The following is a 19,510-nucleotide window of genomic DNA, read 5'->3' as shown; positions in this document are numbered from 1 at the left end:
TGATGGAGACAAGTCTCGCAACTCCCAATCCAAAGTTTCAGGGAAGGCCCAGAGTGTAGGTAGCCTCAGTGGTCTGGCACGTGTTTGAATGAGAGCTTTCTTGTTACTTTCTGTCTTCCTCAGCTCCTCGTATCTGAGCTGAGCTATGCTCCTCACCACCGTCTCCATGCCAAAACATCACCACTCACCCCTGCTGGACCACTTATAAATCCTCATATCTCTTTTGCCAGCTGGATCTATTAATAGGGGTAACTCCCATAAACAACTCCCAGACCCTCCCTCTGTCTTTCTTCCTCATTCTGATGGGTGACACTGCCTTCCAGCCCACGTCCGATGGCAAGTGACAACTACCCCCAAGACTCAGTTTAGGGGTGGGCTTGGAGCCCATCACTGCCCACGCCCATCTCCTCCCAGGTTCTGATGCAATACCAATTTCATGATGAACGTGTAGTTGAAGCCTCGAATTCACAAGTGGCCTCAAACGCAGATGCTTGACAGGGTTACAGCAGGCAGGTAGCTAGGTATGAGCAGGGAAATGGGAGCAGGGGCCAGGTGGCAGGAAATCTTGTAAACATCTTGTAAATGTCTTGTAAACAGTGAGGCAGATGAAGGAAAGCAGGAAACTCCATGTTGACCAGAAAACTACATATTTTAGGTGATAGGGTTCAGGTAACAAAGAAAGCTGGGGAAAGGCAGGAATCTCCTGCCTCCAAAGGCAACCTTTTGCTTAGTATGTTCTTATTACAATAAAATTGGCCTTACAGATAAGCACCCACCATGCACTGATGCCATGACACTTCTGATTTAAGCTGAATAGGGGCACTTTTGTCCCCTTGGGAAAATGGAACTGGGGTTAAAATCAGGGAATACAAACTCCAAACTCCTCCTTCCTCAGGGAATAGTCTACCCCTTCATTTGTATGAAGCCCCTCAACACCGATGATAAAGAATCCCAGGGTGGCGGCTCCTCACCTGTCTGCCCACTGTCCCCTTTGCTTAAATAAACTCTCACTTTATCTTCCCAAACTCTCTGAATTGTCTCTGAAATCTTTCGGGACAAAGAACCTTAAATTCACTGGCAGCAATGTTATCTCCAGATGAGGTTAAATGCCTGGTCTTTATAATTTTATCTGGGTTAAAACTATTAGTTTAATAAATGTGAACATTTAAAGTACATCACGACTTTAAAACCTAGTACTGTTGATTCTTTTCTTTAATTAAAATTTTTTATCGAAGTATGGTTGTATAATACAGACGCTTATAATGTTTCAGGTGTACAGCAAAGTGATTCAGTTATATTTATATATATATATACATATATTATTTTTGAGATTCTTTCATTTATTGATTATTAGAAAATATTGACTATAGTTCCCTGTAGGTCCTTGGTGTTTATCTATAGTAGTGTGTATCTATTAATCCCAAATCCCTAATTTATCCCTCCCTGCCCTCTAATATTTTTTATTGTTCTTTTTGCCACACTGCACAGCTTGCAAGGTTTTAGTTCCCCGACCAGGGATAGAACCTGGGTCCCCTGCAGTGGAAGGACTCTGTGCTTCCCAATTCTTCATTTTCTTTTTTAAGGTAGTATAAGACCTAAGAAATGGAAATCACCCCAGACCACTTCATCCATTAGCAAGCCCAAGAACTAACTGGTCTTTGTAAAATTTCTCCACTCACAGCTATGTCTTCTCAAAGCTGGGACCCTTCCCTCCACTTACATCCACGAGTGATAAAGGGTGCTGTGGCCACAATTAATAATACTAATAACAGGGGATTTCCCTGGTGGTCCAGTGGCTAAGACTCCACGCTCACAAAATAGGGGGTCCAGGTTCAATCCCTGGTTGCTGAACTAGATCCCACAGGCCACAGCTAAGAGCTGGCATGTTGCAACAAAGATCAAAGATGCCATAATTAAGACCCAGCGCAGCCAAATAAATAAATAAATATATTTTAAAATAATAACAATTGCTATGGAACAAAAGTAGATGCCTCCAGAACTCTGATTCAGTTTAGACAAAATTCAGATTGCAGACCAAAAATGATATTTGACAGGAAGTATTAAGAAGGAACAATCTTTTTGAGAAAAATGCTTTTGAGAGGTCAAAGTTCTTGGCTTGTTTATGGCTTGTCTGAGGAAGCTTTGGAGAAAGTTAGAAAATAGTTACATTCCTGTGGCCAGAAGGCGTAGGGAACCTCCCAGGTGGGGCAAAGATCTTGTTTACATTCACATGTTATGAGTTCAAACTCTTAGTGTCCAAAAACTCCTGTCTTCAAGGGACACCAAGAAGGAGCAAGACTCCCTCTGAAATAATTCATTTAACAACCAAGTTTTTGTTTAACCCTCTAGGAATGCAAGCTTCAACCATGAAACATGTGACACAAAGTTTATAATGCATGTTTAGGGCAGAAAATTATGTTTGTTCATTCGGGCTGAAAAATATGCTCGTCACAAGGAAACTATTTGGCTCAGCTTAAGTTATAAATGAAATCGACAGCCTTGCGATTGTTAACCCATCATTCACTAATATCTGCTCATGTGTCTTGGGTGAATTAATCAACCGTTTCATACGTTGAGTGGATTCCCTTGTTAGATCCTATGATGATGCTTGAAATAAAGGATGGCTCTAGCAGAGTCCAGTCCAAACACAGCACCAAAACTCCTTCTTCCAAAATGCCAGCATTCATAGAAGTTGTACTGTGACGCAGATGCTGCAAATTAACACTCTACACATACCTTCTCATGTAATTTTCATAACTCTGTGAAAACATTGCTATTATACCAATTTTTAAAATATTTATTTATTTGGCTGTCCCGGGTCTTAATTGTGGCACGTAGCATCTTCATTGTGCCATGGGGTTGTGGTGCATGGACTCTAATTGTGGTAGGGGGGCTCAGTTGCTCCATGGCATGTGGGATCTTAGTTCCCCGACCAGGGATCGAACCTGCATTGCAAGGCAGATTCTTAACCACTGCACCACCAGGGAAGTCCCTATTACACCTATTTTAAAGACAAGCAAATTGAGACCCACAGAGGCTAAATAACATCCCCAAATCATAAAGCTAGGATCATGGCTAGGACTCAAAACCTTAGTTTATTCCAAAGCTTAGGTGGAGATGATTGGTTTGTAAACAGGTACATTTCTAGACTCTTGGGTTTCATTGTTTTGAGGGTCATTTTGCTTCTTTCTTGGTTTCTACCAGTGTTCCTTAATGAGTGGGTATTGTTTTTCAGGTGGACTAAGTGGAAGAGGATGTTGTCCAGGTTCATGAGAGCCCAGGATCAGAGCATCCTTTGAGGCATTACTGGACCCATCTGAAGATTCAGCAGGGAGCTGCTGGGGCTGAGACGGAGAGAAGAGTGGAAATGGGTAGGAACAGTGGCTTGGCCCAGCCCCTGGCCCTTTAGACCAGGGATTCTCCACCTTCTGTTGGGCCCCATCCCCAAAGACCTGGATTCGATAGGTCTTGGATGAGGTCTGAAAAGTTTGCCTTTCTAGCAAGTTCCAAGGCCACTCTGATGCTGCTGGACTGGGGATCACACTTTGAGAAGCTCTGATCAAGACCTTCAAATCCACCATGCCCACCTCACCATCTCCACCCTGCCTCACTCTCTCAAATTCATTTCTCACTTATTGCTGGTACCATAGGCTAGAGTGTTTTGATATCTATTTTCTTTTACTTTTTCATGAGGACCAGACTCATCTGAGATGTTACAACTCCCTAGGGTCATGGAATGTGGCGTTATGTTTCATTTAATAATCATCACTGATTGGCTGACTGCTATGAGTGAGGATCAGGGTCTTGTTATGGATCTTCCAGATATAGATCCAAAGCTTAAGATGTGATTTCCTGAGAGAGACAGTAGCCTGATTAAGAGACAGGTTTTGGAAGTAGATGCACCTGTCTACAGGTACAGGTATAGAGATCACCAGTTCCTGACATCACAATGACTCCCAATAACATTTTCCACTCCTAGGCCTGTTTAATCTTCATGCTGAAAACCTCATCCCTCTACCAAGTTTTTTTATAGATAAGGCAAATACTTTAGAGGTTTGATACCCCAGTTTTGTTAAGAAAAGTACCCCACCAAGGGTTCTATGCTTTCCTTGTGGCATATTAAAAAGCAGAGATATTACTTTGCCAACAGAGGTCCAACCAGTCAGAGCTATGGTTTTCCCAGTAGTCACATATGGATGTGAGAGTTGGACTATAAAGAAAGCTGAGGGCCAAAGAATTGATGCTTTTGAACTGTGGTGTTGGAGAAGACTCTTGAGAGTCCCTTGGATAGCAAGGAGATCAAACCAGTTAATCCTAAAGGAAATCAGTTCTGAATATTCATTGGAAGGATTGATGCTGAAGCTGAAATTCCAATACTTTGGCCACCTGACGGGAAGAAATGACTCATTGGAAAAGACCCTGATGCTGGAAAAGATTGAAGACAGGAGGAGAAGATTGAAGGCACAACAGAGGATGAGATGGCTGGATGGCATCACCGACTCAATGGACATGAGTTTGAGCAAGCTCCGGGAGTTGGTGATGGACAGGGAAGCCTGGCGTGCTATAGTCCACGGGGTCACAAAGAGTCGGACACGACTGAGCGACTGAACTGAACTGAACTGAAGGGTTCCATTGGGCTGAAGTTGCCAAACCACTGAAGTGTGAGGGGTGCCCTCACGTGAGATTTCAGGGAGCTGGCATCTGGGACAAGATTTAGCCTAGTTTGTGGTTTTAAATATATATGTATAGTTGAGGGACTTCCCTAGTGGTCCAGTGGCTATGACTCCACACTCCCAATGCAGGGACCTGGGTTCATTCCCTGGTAAGGGATCTAGATCCCACATGCCACAACCAAGTGTTCACATGCCTCAACAAAGATCAAAGCTCTCAAGTGCTTGCAACTAAGGCCTGGTGCAGTCAACTAAATAACTAAAATGTATAGTTGAGAGTGCAAAAAATAAATAAATAAATAAAATAAAATGTATAGTTGAGGCAAAGCCCTGGATAGGTCTCCACTCTGTTAGGCCTGGGACATCTATAGGACATGCCCATTGAACCAATATTGGGAAACAGCACAGAATCAGTAGATACTGGAATGGAGATGCCTCAGTGGAATCACAAGGAAGGGACACCAGTCTCACTCTCATGGGGCAGTCGGTAATATGTTTAGAACACTTTACTGGGTCTGAGACTCATAGAAAATCTCTCCTCCCAGCTGTCTTCTTACCTGGAAAGAGGACACGGCTGACCATACCCGGGAACACCATGATGAAAAGGGGTAGCACCTTCAGGTATGCGGCCATCAGAGAGCCCCCTTTGGCGTGGGACAGGTTCTTGGCAGCCAGAGTCCGCTGAACAATCACCTGGAAAACAGTGGGGTGGTTTGAAGTTGAGATGACTTTCTCTTAAAGCAAATTAGATGTGCGTGGCTTCTTGGTAGGCATATAGACTCAGGAGCCTAGTGGATCTGGCTTCTCCAAAGAAGCATCTCTTTTATTCTCAATCCCTGTGGCCCAGTGGTCCAGCCGCAGGAGCTACACCAAGGCAGAGAAAGCAAGAACTGGAAGGAGGATAGAAGAGAAAGAGAGGTTCTGAGATACTTCCACCAACAGGATTGGTGTATCTGGGCTTATAGTTACTGCATACTGGTACACCTAGGTCTTAGCCTGACCCCCTTCTCTCTGATGGGAGGCATAAGGTAGGTCTTATCAAGATTTATCCCTTTAGAACAGATTGGTAGTTGCCAGAGACAAAGGGTGGGGGTGGGCAAAATGGGTGAAGGGAGTCAAAAAGCACAAATTTTAGTTATAAAAGAAGTCCTAGGGATGTAATGTACTGCATGGTGACTATAGTTAATACTGGGTCGCCTATCTTTAAGTTGCTAAGAGATGATCTTAAAAGTTCTCATTACACTAAAAAAGGTCTCATCACAAGAGAAATAGTGAAACTATGTATGGTGATGAAAAATAACTACATTTACTTTGGTGATGATTTTGCAATATACCCAAATTTTGAATAGCAAAAAAAGATTTATCCATTCAAAGGGAACGACATGCTGTCGAGTGTTTTTTGGGTGGAAAGACCGGTCCCTGCTCCAGCCTTCAGATGGCATCTACATGAGCTCAGAATTTTCTCTACTATTTCCTGAGGTTTGGGGTCTTGAAGCCTCTGGAGAAGTTGCAGAGACCTTGGTGAATTGTTGTTTAGTGGCTAAGTCATGTCTGACTCTTTGTGATCCTATGGACTGTAGCTCACCAGGCTCCTCTGTCCATGAGATTTCCCAGACAAGAATACTGGAGTGGATTGCCATTCCTTTCTTCAGGGGAGCTTTCCAACCCAGGGATCAAACCCATGTCTCCTGCATGGGCAGGCGGATTCTTTACCACTGAGCCATCTACCAGAGCTTTTATAAGTTGGTTCTGTGAACAGTAGACAAGAGGAGTGAAATGTCATTACCACCATTAATGGTGGTGAGCAGGACAAAGCTGGAATCCTTCCCATTTTTAAAAACCATTCATCATTGGCACAGGCTTGCTGGAGTGTCCTGCTTCTTCTTTTGAAACCCACCCCCTCTCCACATGGCTATCCTGTCTTCTTGGGCACAGATCCTGCCTGATCCAGGGGTAGGCACGGGACCCAAGCCTGGCCAACCAGAGCCCTTCCACAGGGTTTTTGGATTTGGGACTTTGCGAGTTGTCAGTCTCTTTCCACTGGACCTCGATGTGAAACAATGAAGTCCGCAGGTAAGAAATAAAGACCATGGAGAAGGATACCAGAGTATGTTCCAGGAGTTTCTGAAGGCTAGTACACCTTCCTGCAGTTCGTAATCCATGAGGTAATAAATTCCCCACCCTTTTCCTAAGCTGGTTTAAACTTGATGTGTTTTTTTTTTTTTTCCTGTGACTTGCAAACAAGTGTTTCCTCAACTGCATAGATTATTATTATTTGTTTGGATGCTGTCAATGAATGAGTCTAAAACATGGAATCAGCTTATTTGAGGAGAGGTGGGGGAACAGTGAGGCTCGAGCTGGGAACTTGGATGTCTTTGTCTAGAAGCTGATTTAACTGTTACCTGTTGTTTCTCATAACTCCAAACATACACCCATTGGGCTTTCTAGAATACTTAAGAATGTGGTAGTTACATGTAACAATATAGCATCTATAGGATACTTTTTTTTAATGGCTTCATTAAGATGCCGGAGGGGCATCCCCAGTAGCTCAGTGATAAGAATCCGCCTGCAACGTAGGAGGCACAGGAGACTCAGGTTCGATCCCTGGATTGGGAAGATCCCCTGGAGAAGGAAATGGCAACCCACTCCAGTATTCTTACCTGGAGAATTCCATGGACAGAGGAGCCTGGTGGGCTATGGTCCCTGGGGTCACAAAGAGTCAGACACGACAAAGCAAGTGAACGCAGTCGCTCAAAAGTGCCAAATTAGGCATTCGAGCTTCAATCCTTGTCAATCCATCTGGAAGCAGATAGGAAGGTTTATAGCTTTGGAAAACCTAGCCCTTGTGATGGCAGGTTCAAAGCTGTGACTGAAAGAATGTTGGTTTTTATTCCCATGAAGTGGAGCCTCCAGAGGGGAATTTAAGAGGCAGCTGAGTAAGTTTTAAGAGCGTTGTGCTGCTCAAAACCCCACAAGCCCTGTGAAGAGTGTGTGGCCCTGTATGACAACCCCCAGACCCAAGTAATGGAGCAGAGCTCATAGAAATGTTATGAACATGAATGAGCTAATACATAGGAAATGCTTCAATCAATTACTGGTAAATGGCACAGTGATCAACAAATGGTTAAGTGTCATTATTGATTGTGATTTGCCCTTCTGTCTCTGCACAGAAAGATCTAAAACACGCTCTCAATCCGTGCACCATGCATGCCACTTTGCCTTTCTTCTGCTCTAAAGTGAGCTACACACAGAGCTGACCAAACATGTGCTTCTCCTAGGGCAGCGCCAGCACAAGGAACTAACACATAACACAGCCTTTGGGGGCCACAGAATCCAGCTCAGCAGCAACAAGACCGAGAGCCGTGGGGTCCAAAGAAGGCTTGGTTTTCTGGGCCCTCTCGCCCTCCCTGGCATCCAGAAGATGATCGAGTCATCCTGGATTAAGTCCCCAGGCTCTTGAACAATACGAGGTGGGTCGAAGGTGGGCTTCAAGGGATGTACACTGAAATCCCAGCTAGTGAGGGGGTGAGGCATCTCAAGGAAATATTTGTATTGATTAATAAATATAAGCTGGTGACCTGTGTCAAGAGCAGTAGCATAAAACCATAGCAAAAAGGTAAATGATTTTAACAGTTTATTAAATGCCCCTGCAACAGAAAGGACTATGAGCAAATTCCCAGTGCTTCTGTCTTTTACAATTATTAGTAATCCCACTAATGAGAAAACAGAGGCTGAAGATATTAAACAAAGTTATGCCACCTGAACTTCAGTCCAAGCCTGTTAAGGTTTAGAAAGCCCAGGCTCAAGCCTGCATCTGAACTGTCTCCTGCCCAGTTCAGATGGGCTGAATATTGGCTGAACTCTCCAGCCAATATTTGCTAAGGAAAAGATCAGGGGAGAGGGTCAAGAGGGGAGAGTGATTTTCTTTTTCTTTTTTTGAGAGTGACTTTCTAAAGGGGCAACACTGTACCCATCTCTGGCTTGGGTTTTAGCTCTTCACTCAGAGGCGTTCTCACCCATGGGGTGACCGAGGTTCACTCTCTGCAGTGCCTCCTGCACCAATTCAGTGGCCCAGCTCCATGATCATTATTTTGGTTAAAGTCTCATCAGCTCTGAATATGAAATACAGCTTCCAAAATGGCACACAGATTGCTGATCCTTAATGTAATGGAAAAACCAATTTCAATAGATGACATATTCACGGGCTTGAAATCTGCGAAAGTATAAAAAGGTGTGCAGTGAAATGGCTCCTGTCCTTCCTGGCACACCTACCCCCGGAAGTAATCGCCCTCAGTTTTAGGTAATCCATCTGGAGTTTCCTTCAGCACATTCACGTGTGCGCCCGCGCTCTTTCAGTCGCTCAGTCGTGTCTGGCTCTTTGCAACCCTATGGACTGCAGCCCACCAGGCTCCTCTGTCCATGGAATTCTCCAGGCATGAATACTAGTGGGGCTGCCATCTCCTCCTCCAGGGGATCTTCCCAACCCAGGGATCGAACCAGCATCTCTTATGTCTCCTGCGTTGGCAGGTGGGTTCTTTAGCACTAGCACCACCTGGGAAGCTCTTCAGCAAATACAAGCAAATGCAAATACGGATTCTATCCCCACCTTTTAACACAACAGGCTTATTTTACCCACAGCAGTGTCTTTTGCCTTTCTAATTTCTTTTTTTTTCACCAGTTAGATATTTGCTTTAAGGGATTGGCTTTGGTGGGTCCCTCTGCCCCAAACTCTCTTCCTTGACAATCACCAGAACCCACTTGCTCTCCTCCTTTGCCAAAGGTCACTTCTCAACCATGATTCTCCTGACCACCCTATTTTTAAATGTCACTCTCACACTCTCAACCTCCTTTTTTTTTTTAATGACAGTTATCACCTTGTACTGTTCCGTTTATTTATTTACTGCCATCTACTTCTGTCAGAAGAAAGTGAGTTCTACAAGGACCGAGTGTCCTTGCTTACCTGTGACTTCCAAGCAGCTGGTACAGTATTTGTGGAGTAAATAATACCAATGTCAGCTAAAACCTCCATTTAAAATATATCATCGCTTTTGCTTACTGGGTCTTTCCAGACATTCAGCAGGATGTATTAAGTTTTCCCTTTGCAAAAAGCAGCAGCTTTGGATTTGCCATATGAGCAAGAATAAGCAGATGATGTGTAGAGTAGTAGAGAAATAAGAGAACAGATAGGGGAAGGACAAAAACCCAGCTTCTAGACACCCCAAGGAAGCATTCCGGGGGCTCAGCCTGCTGCCCTGTACCTGATCCGTGCACCAATACCAGAGAGACGGGATGGACATTCCAAATAGGATCCCGGGCCATGGGAGATCAGACGTCACTGGGTCTCGGAAAATATGGAAGGCATCTTCCCGGGGCAACCCGCAGCTGCTGTTCCCGCTCCGGTTGCTGGCCATTGCCAAAAAATATTTCTCCTCCAAGCCTTCCAACCCACCAACTGCAGCAAAACCTAGAATTGAGAGGAAGCCCAAATTTGCCAGGAACTCAGATTGATCCACAGCAGCTCATAAGGGAATGGTTGGAGATTGGTGAAATCCTACTTAGAACCACAGCAAAGTTAATTGACTTAGAGCTTCTTAGCCTCCTATTTTAAAAAAACATTTTTTTAATGCCTTTGGTAGTGACTATGGATTGCTTCTTAGAATAATATTTCTAAATATATAATACAAAATTGTCATTTAGTCACTAAGTCGTGTCTGACTCTTGCAACTCCGTGGACTATAGTCCGCCAGCCACCTCTGTCTATGGGATTTCCCAGATGAGAATGTTGGAGTAGGTTGCCATTTCCTCCTAATACAAAATACATCAATTATAAAGGAAGCCAAATACATCAAAGGCACTCATCAAACCATGAGAACTAAGACATAGTAATTTATTTATTTGCACCATTAAATACAAAGACTCCACAGTGGGTCAAATAACAATCTAGTTTTAAAGTAACCATGGACACAGACAGTGTTTCAACACATCAGCAGCAATTATAAAAACATTTGGATAAAAACATCAGGGTTATATTTTGGTTTCAAAGTCACAGATATTGCTAATATCCCTGTGGTGAGCTGCCTATGCTAATAACTGAAAGATGCTAAATGTCACTGATAGATTTGTGAAAACAGATGGATTTCTTTCCCATCCAAGGTTCACAAAACCTGTACCTTCTGTCCATGGACCCCACTTTAAGAAACTCTGCCTTAAGGAAACATACTTTCACCTCTAAACTTCTTCTCAGCTATCCCAATTTATGGTGTTTCAAGAGTGGTCCAAGTAACCTATGGCCTTGAGAAAGTCATTTCTCCATCTGAGATTCAGTTTTTCATCTGCGAGTAGTAATAATAAAGTGCCAACCTCACAGCACTGGAGCAAGGACTAAGTGAGATTCTGCATATAAAATGCGCACAGCATCCGGCACAAGCATGAGTTGTCTATAAAAAATAATAAAGCACTGTAGTTTGCAGATAATTTGCTTCGTTATATTAATCGAAAGGATTCAAGGTTATCCCCAAAATAACACTGCTCTCACTGGATTATGTTCTGGAAGATTGTGTTTGTCTTTTTTGTTTCATTTCTTTTCTTGGGTATTTTTTGTTTGTTTGTTTCTTGGTATGGAAGAGAAGGGGGTTGGTGTTTCCATTTGGGTAACAATGATATGTAACCAGCAGCCTGGCTTATTTTTGTGGAAGAGTGTGGTAAACAGTGGCTACTGGGGGGAAAATATTTTTGATGATAAATTTTTGTCATGCTTTTTTCCCTGAAAAATTATTTTGTGGTAGTGGGAGGGAAGGATAATTGTTTGTGGTCCAATTATCAGTAATTGGACCTTGAATATATACCATTCAAGTCAAGAGAAAGCTAGACAGACTATATTAATATTAGACAAATTAGACTCCAGAACAAAGAATACAGCCAAGGATAGACAGGAACACCACATAATGACAAGGAGGTCAGTTCACCAAGAGCTCATAACAATCCTAAGAAGAGAAAGAAGTCAACTATTATAGTTGGAGACCTCAATACCCCTTTTTAGTGGTTGATGGAAAAATAAGACAAAAATATTTATACAGATAAAGGAGATTTATACAACACTATCAACCAAGTTGACCCAATTGAAATTTATAAAGCACTACACCCAACAATAGCAGAATACATAGTCTTCTCAAGTACTCTTAGAAGATTCATCAAAATAGGCAATGTTTCTGGCCATAAAACAAACCTCAATAAATTAATAAGAAATAACATCATACAAAATATATTCTATTATTGTAATGAAATTAAACAAAAAATAACAGAAATATATCAGAAAAATCTCCAATATTTGAAAATAAGTTGTCCCTGTTTGCTGATAATATATTATATATAAAAAATCCTAAAGATTCCACCAAAAACAGTTAAAACTAATAAATGAATGAATCTAGTAAAGCTGCAGAATACAAAATCAATATGCAATAATCAATTGTGTTTCTATATACTATTCAGGCCTCCCTGGTGGCTTAGACAGTAAAGAATACGCCTGCAATGTGGGAGACCTGGGTTTGATCCCTGGGTTGGGAACATCCCCTGGAGAAGGGCATGGCCACCCACTCCAGTGGTCTTGCCTGGAAAATCCCCATGGAAGGGAGGAGGCTGGTGGGCTACAGTCCATGGGGTTGCAAATAGCTGGACACAACTGAGTAACCAAACACATAAGCAGATACTATTGGAAAGAGATATTCAGAAAATAGTACCAATACACATTACTACATATGAAATAAACAACATGAATTTACTGTATAGCACAGGGCACTATATTAAATAATTTATAATCTATAATGGAAAATAATCTGAATATATATACACATATATATTTACACCTCAAACTAATACAATACTGTAAATTGACTATACTTCAATGAAAAGAAAGCAATATTGTTTCTAATTGCATCTAAAAGAATAAAATAGGAATCAATTTAATCAAGGAGGTGAAAAGATCCATACACTGAAAACAATAAATAAGAGTGATAAAAGAAATTGAAGAAGACACAAATAAGTGGACAGATATTCCATGTTAAATGGACTGGAAGATCAAGATTGTTAAAATGTCCATACTACTCAATGTGATCCACAGATACAATGAAATCCCTACCTAAATTTCAATGGCATTTTTCACAGAAATAGAAGAAAGAAAGGAAAAAAAAACAATCCTAGCATTTACATGGAACCACAAAGGATCCTGAATAGCCAAAGCAACCTTGAGAAAGATCAAAGCTGGAAGCATCACATTTTCTGATGTCAAACTATATTACAAAGCTATAGTAATCAAAACAGTATGATATTAGGAAAAAGCAGTCCTGTAGACCAATGGAACAGAATTCAGAGCACAAAAACAGGACTTTCCTGGTGACCCAGTGGCAAAGACTTCACCTGCCAATGCAGGAGACGTGAGTTAGATTCCTGGTCTGGAAAGATTCCGCATGCCACAGGGCAACTAAGCCCTCTCACCACAACTATTTAGGCTGTGCTCTAGAGCCCAGAAACCACAACTGATGAGCCCTCATACCACAGCTGCTGAAGCCTGTGCACCCTAGCGCCTATGCTCAGCAACAAGAGAAACCACTGCAATGAGAAGCCAGCACACCACAATTAGAAAGTAGCCCCCCTCGCTGGAACTACAGAAAAGCCCACACAGCAATGAAGACCCAGCACAACCAATAAATAAATAAATACATTTTTAAAGGCACAGAAATAAAACCATGATAAACAAGGGGATTCAAATTGACATATACAAATCACTATATATTAAATAGATAACTAAAAAGAACCTACTGCATAGCACAGGCAACTCTCCTAAATACTCTGTAATAATTTACATGGGAAAAGAGTCTTAAAAAGAGTGGCTATACATATATATATAATATATATATTATATATATGACTGATTGATGTTGCTGTACAGCAGAAACTCACACAGCATGGTAAATCAACTATATTCCAATAAAGATTAATTTTAAAAAATAAAATAAGCTTTATGATTAAAAAAAAGAAAGAAAAACTCAAGCATATATTGTCAATCAGTTTTCCACATTTAAAAACCTGCAGATACCTTAGGAGAAAGTCTGCTAGATATAGCAGAATGAGGAAGATTGCTGAAGGTGAATCGGTTATCTCTCTCCTGACTGATCATAATGAATTAAATAGTGGAACTTCCTCATTGAGACCCCATATTTAGGAAAAGAGATCAGGAAGTTGGCTAAATAGCAAACCATGTGAAGGTCTATCTTTTGGCTCTTTTGCCTCCAAAACCCGAGAGTGTTATGAGTCACTTATGTGGCCCTGGGAGATTCAAAATATTATGATAGCAACCACACTCAACATTTATCTAGTGAGGCTGAACATGTGTCTTTATATATTTATTACTCATTTGTTTTCTTCTTTATATAAATCAGTGAAGTTTTTCTTCTTTGTAAGGATCCAGAACATTTCCTGATACAGTTTATAATAAGTAAGTCTTATTGCTGTTTTTTTGTGTGTGTGTGTGTGTGAAACTAATTTATTATTCCATGATTTTTTTAAAATGTTGTTTGAAAGGTAAAAGTAACGCATGCACAACATTCTGCATAACTGTGCAGAAAGACACAAAGTTAAGGTAAAAATTCTTGCCTACACTCTTTGACTCCTGCTCCTAGACTCTTCCCAATAAAGTTATTACCCACATTATCTCCCTACTCTTATCACCAGCCAGTGTGATAGGGAAAGAAGAGGGTGAGATCGGAGGTCAGTCTGACTGGGGCTTGAATCCTGGCTTTGAATTCTGGCTTTGTGACATTGGGCAACTTTCTGACAGTTGGTGCCCTAATTTTCTCATCCAACAAAGGGAACAACAGTAATACCAATACCATTGGGTTGCTGTGAGCATTAAATGATAGCACATCCGGATCACAAGGGTTTTAATACTTATTAATTTTTGAACTTTTAATTTTGAGATAACTATAGACATACAGAAGAGTTGTATAAGTAGCACAGAGAGTTTCCATACACCCTTCTCCTAGTATTACGGAAACTAAGAAATTAACATGGGTGCATTACCATTAACCACAATAGAAGCTGTTCCGATCGCACCGCTCATGTTCTTTTCCTCTTCTGGAAGTCAGATCAGGATCCTACACTGTGTTTATTCGTTGTGTCTCTTTATTTTCCTCCTCTCTTCGTAGTTCCTCAGTCTGTCTTTATTTTTCATGCCCCTGATGCTTTTGAAGAATACTGATCATTGTAGTTTGTAAAATGTCCCTCAATTTGTCTGATGTTTATAAACGATGAAGTTGAGGGTATATATTTCAGCAAGAATGGCACAGAGGTGATTGTGTCCTCAGTGACCATATCAGAAGCTACATATGGGTACACCTGATTATTGTGTTATCAGTTACTATATCTTGATCACTTAGTACAGTGGTGCCATGCTTCTCCACTGTAAAGTGGATGTATGTCCCCTTGTAATGAACAAATATTTTGGATTTGATGCTTCGAGACCAAGCAAATATGCTATTTCTTCATAAACTTTCACTTGCTAACTTCAGCATTTATCGTTGGCTTTTGCCTGTAGCAGTTATTACTATGGTGTTCTAATGGTGTTATTCTATTTCCCTCACCCCACCTGCATTTATAAATTGGAATTTTCCTGTAAGGAAGAACGATTCCTTTACTTCCTTTTATTTTGTTATTTATTTATCCACACCAGTATAAGAAGTTCTATTAATTTTTCCTTAAGAAACAGATAAGTTTCCATGATAAGCACAGTTCTCTTCCAGCTAAAATAACCAATGCCTCAAGTAGGAATCCCCCAGCTGGGTTTGAAACTGTGAAGAAAGCAGATGTCCCTTCTTGAGAGAGGTGCTGTCATCCACCCAAATGACCCTGGGACCCCACTTACTGTAGCCCATCAGGATGAGCGCTCCTATAAGCATGATCAGAGTCTGTAGAGCATCCGTGTAGATCACAGCTGCCAGGCCACCTAGAAGGGAGATGAGCACAGAGGTGACGGTCAGGTACTCTGATGGAGAGGAGTTATTCTGGGTGGTGGCAGAGGAAACTTTGAAATTCAGGACCTGAAGGGACAGAGGTCTTAGTGTTGACTCTTCGCAAAGATGGCCACAGCAGGATCCATTTCTCATGTGCCTGCCCACTTTGTCATGTAGCTTTGCTGTCCTTTCATATTGAGGTGAAGTTGATTCCTCTTCCTCTTAAATTGGCTTGGCCAAATGGCTTGCTTTAACCAAAAGATATGGTGGAGGGGGATATTATGGAGCTTCAAGCCTGGGCCTCAAGGGGCCCCTGCAGCCCCTGCTCTTGTTCTTGTGTTGTCCTAAGACTTCTATGCTTCTTTAAGAAGCCCAGTCCTGGACTTCCCTGGTGGCCCAGTGGATAAGAATCTGTCTGCCAGCGCAGAGAACACGGGTTCGATCCCTGGTCCAGGAAGATCCCACATGCTGCAGAGCAACTAAGCCTGTGTGCCACAGCTACCGAAGCCCTCTCATCCTAGAGCCTTTTCTCCACAATGAGAGAAGCCACCACAATGAGAAGCCCATGCGCTGAAACCGTAGAGTAACCACAACTAGAGAAAACCCGTGTGCAACAGTGAAGACCCAGCATGTCAGATAAATAAATATTATAAAAAAGAAAAAGCAGATATATATCAAGGCCCTGCTCCCCACCAGCCACTCTTCTGGGATGCAAGTCTTAGAGGAAAAGACGAGCCTCAGGCTCCAAAACTGCAGTGGTTTGTGATCCAGCTATGCACTGTGCTTGTGAATACACCTGCTCAGCATTTAGTAGGTTCTAAGAAAAAGTTCTTAAAGAAATAAATGGAAAATAGCTTTATGTAGGTATGGCACATTTTGAAATCCTCCCTTCCATCAGACAATCTTTTCCCTCTGGACAATGGCCAAGAGAAATCATATCTCCCAGGGTAACAGATTGAGAGTTCATGAAGGCAAGGTCTTAGCATACTGGAACATCAGAAGACGGGCCAGGAAAAGATAGGATGGATCACAGCTCCTGCCCACCACCTCTCCCAGCAGCACCCCTTGTCCAGTCGTACCTGCGATGGTGTATAGAGCTGTGACGGCCAGCAACCCGACTATGGCCAAGTAGAGATTCACATGCAAAGACTGCTGAATGAAGATGGCGCCTGCATACATGTCCACCTAGAGAGAAGTCAATGGGTGTATGAATGAGTGGACATTTTAGCACAATTTCCCCAGGCTCAGGCCCTAGCCTTGATTCTGAGAAACACAGAAACATCATATGTTATCCTTTCTTCACCCATCTCTTCCCAGATCAAGGGTCTCAAATGGGAACCCTATGGGTGATTATGTTTGAGATCCCTTCACTAGGCTAATACAGGTTCCTCAGTGGTCTTCCTGCTTCTCTTCTTGATCTGCTTACACTCCATCCTCCACACTGCAGCCTTATCAAATACCATCATGATCATCTCATCCTCTCCTCCTCATCAAAACTCTTCAGTGGCTCCCTACTTGCCCCCAAGATTGTTGTTCAATTGCTAAGTTGTGTCCGACTCTTTGCAACCCCACAAACTGCAGCACACCAGGCTTCCCTGTCCTTCACTGTCTTCCGGAGTTTGCTGAAACTCATGTCCATTGAGTCAGTGATGCCATCCAACCATCTCACCCTCTGTTGCCCACTTCTCCTCCTGCCCTCAATCTTTCCCAACATCAAGGTCTTTTCCAATGAGTCGGCTCTTTGCATCAGGTGGCCAAAGTATTGATGCTTCAGCTTCAGCATCAGTCCTCCCAATGAGTATTCCTTGAGGATTGACTAGTTTGATCTCCTTCTGTCCAAGGGACTCTCAAGAGCCCCTCAGATAATGTCCAAATAAGTTAGAGCTCTATGCCAGGTGCTTCACAGTTTGCCTGCCACTTGATTTCATTTCCTTTACTCACTTCATGCTCCCAGTCCCCCAGGCATGCTGAAATATACCCTGTTTCCCTAACAAGTCAAAGTTGCATGTTCTGTCCATCTATCTGGAATGCCAGTTCCTCTTTCTCTATATTTTCTCAGCATCGTTCTCACATGTAACTTCTCTTGGGAAGGCTTCCCCACGTCTGTAGATTCCCACCAGGATGAGAGCAAGTGTTGTCCTTCTAAGTCTTTCTTTCACATCTGGAGCTGGCAGACAGTCAGTTATAGTTGTTTGAATGTAATGGAATTCCTGTACCCCGCCCCACACCACCTCACACCGGACAAGGTCTCCCCCAGTTCCAGATTGAAGAGAAGATGGCATCCTGTGAGTCAGGCCGAGCTGCACCTCCTGGAGATTGCCAAGCATCTGCTCTTGGCCGCTTTCCAGGAGATCTGCCTATCCAAAGGTCAGGGTGGGACAGATTGAATGGCTGTCAGCACATGTGACTCATAGCTGATAACTGCCTGATCCCAGGAGGAAAATGACAGACTCACCCCAGGGCTCTCGGAGTCCCATTCAGTGTCGGGCGCCATCCTGAGATGTTGCTGAAGAAGCTTTGGCAGGAGACAGGGGAGGAGTCCTCTCCACCTTTTCCCCATACTTACTCTGCCCCTGCTTGCTCTTTGTTCCCACCCCTCCCATCTTCCTAGAACCTCCCAGAAGCTTCCTCAATAAGAGAAGAATGTGGACGGGCAGCGGACGCCACCAGCAATGGGCTGTAACGAGCTTCTTACCGGCTGCATCCCCGTCTTACCGAGATCTTGGTGAAGATGTAGATAAACAGGTAGAGCACAGCCAGGATGATGGGAATCCTGTTGCCACCAAAACGTTTCCGTAGGTACTCTGGCATCGTGGTGACCTGGGGACCAGAGCTGAGCTTTTGCCACCCAGCAGCCCTTCCTCCCCCTCCTCCCCAAACTCAGAAGCACAGATGGTCTTCTTGGGATTCTCAGTGGGAGACTTAAGAGGGAGGAGAAAGTGGGGACCAAAGGGTGGGGTGAGGATGAATTGGGGTTCTGTGAAGAGCTATGTACTTAACTATCATATATGCCAAATGTATATCCTATCCCAATTTTTGCCATCTGTGTTATTAATGTTATGTTATAAAACTTATAAACGTTACTATAAAACAATGTTTTTCTTTAAACCAACTCATGTTTATTTTTTTATATTTATTTTTTTAAATTAAAGGATAATTGCTTTATCATGTTTACATTTAAATAAACATCTAAAAAGAGAAGGAAATGGCAACCCACTCCAGTACTCTTTATTCTTGCCTAGAGAATCCCATGGACAGAGGAGCCTGGTGGGCTACAGTCCATGGGGTCACAAGGAATCCAGACACAACTGAACACACACACACACACACTCACATCTATAAATAACAATGCAAATCACTACTGTGAAATGGAAAAATCAATCCTAAACTTAAGGAAACCAGCAAAAATATACACATTGATAATAAAATAACTCATTTATGTTCTATTCATTTCTGGTGCCTTCCTCTTGCACACAAAAAACCCTGGGCCTGGAACCTACTCTTTAAAAAAAAAAAGTCATCAGAAAAGTGTTGGACAGATGTTAAAAGCACACTAACACCAACATGAAACATTACCCTTGAGCTCATTGAAGACAATGGAGGAGGCAATAACTTCTCTAGATGATTCAGTGTCGTTGGCTCCATATCTAATGCATAAAATCATCTCAACAATCTCCATTTGTCCTTGCTCTAAACTTTGGGAAAATTGCTCTAAACTGTTAACCAGGTTACCAGGAACACAGAATCATAAAAGCAAAATGTGCACATTCCGGAGACAGCAGAGAGACCAGGGCAGCACTGAGTGAGTGGCTCGCCCATGGTCCAGATGGGTGGTTC

General features: G+C 42.5%; 1 protein-coding gene across 1 annotated transcript in view; it reads right to left on the bottom strand.

Moving 5' to 3' along the window:
• Positions 1-19,510, bottom strand: part of SLC5A11 (solute carrier family 5 (sodium/inositol cotransporter), member 11) — a 57,395-nt gene that overhangs the window by 8,432 nt on the left and 29,453 nt on the right. Inside the window, exons 6-10 of the mRNA XM_010837218.1 lie at positions 18,389-18,493; positions 16,753-16,858; positions 15,586-15,666; positions 9,929-10,134; positions 5,228-5,363 (exon numbers count right to left, since the gene is read on the bottom strand). Coding sequence (XP_010835520.1) covers positions 5,228-5,363; positions 9,929-10,134; positions 15,586-15,666; positions 16,753-16,858; positions 18,389-18,493 — 634 coding nt within the window. The remainder of the gene's footprint in view (positions 1-5,227; positions 5,364-9,928; positions 10,135-15,585; positions 15,667-16,752; positions 16,859-18,388; positions 18,494-19,510) is intronic.

This window comes from Bison bison, unplaced genomic scaffold (genome assembly GCF_000754665.1).
Source record: "Bison bison bison isolate TAMUID 2011002044 unplaced genomic scaffold, Bison_UMD1.0 scf7180017864072, whole genome shotgun sequence".
Classification (NCBI taxonomy): Eukaryota; Metazoa; Chordata; class Mammalia; order Artiodactyla; family Bovidae; genus Bison; species Bison bison.
Note: the sequence above shows the minus strand (reverse complement) of the source record. Positions and strands in the feature narration are given on the sequence as shown.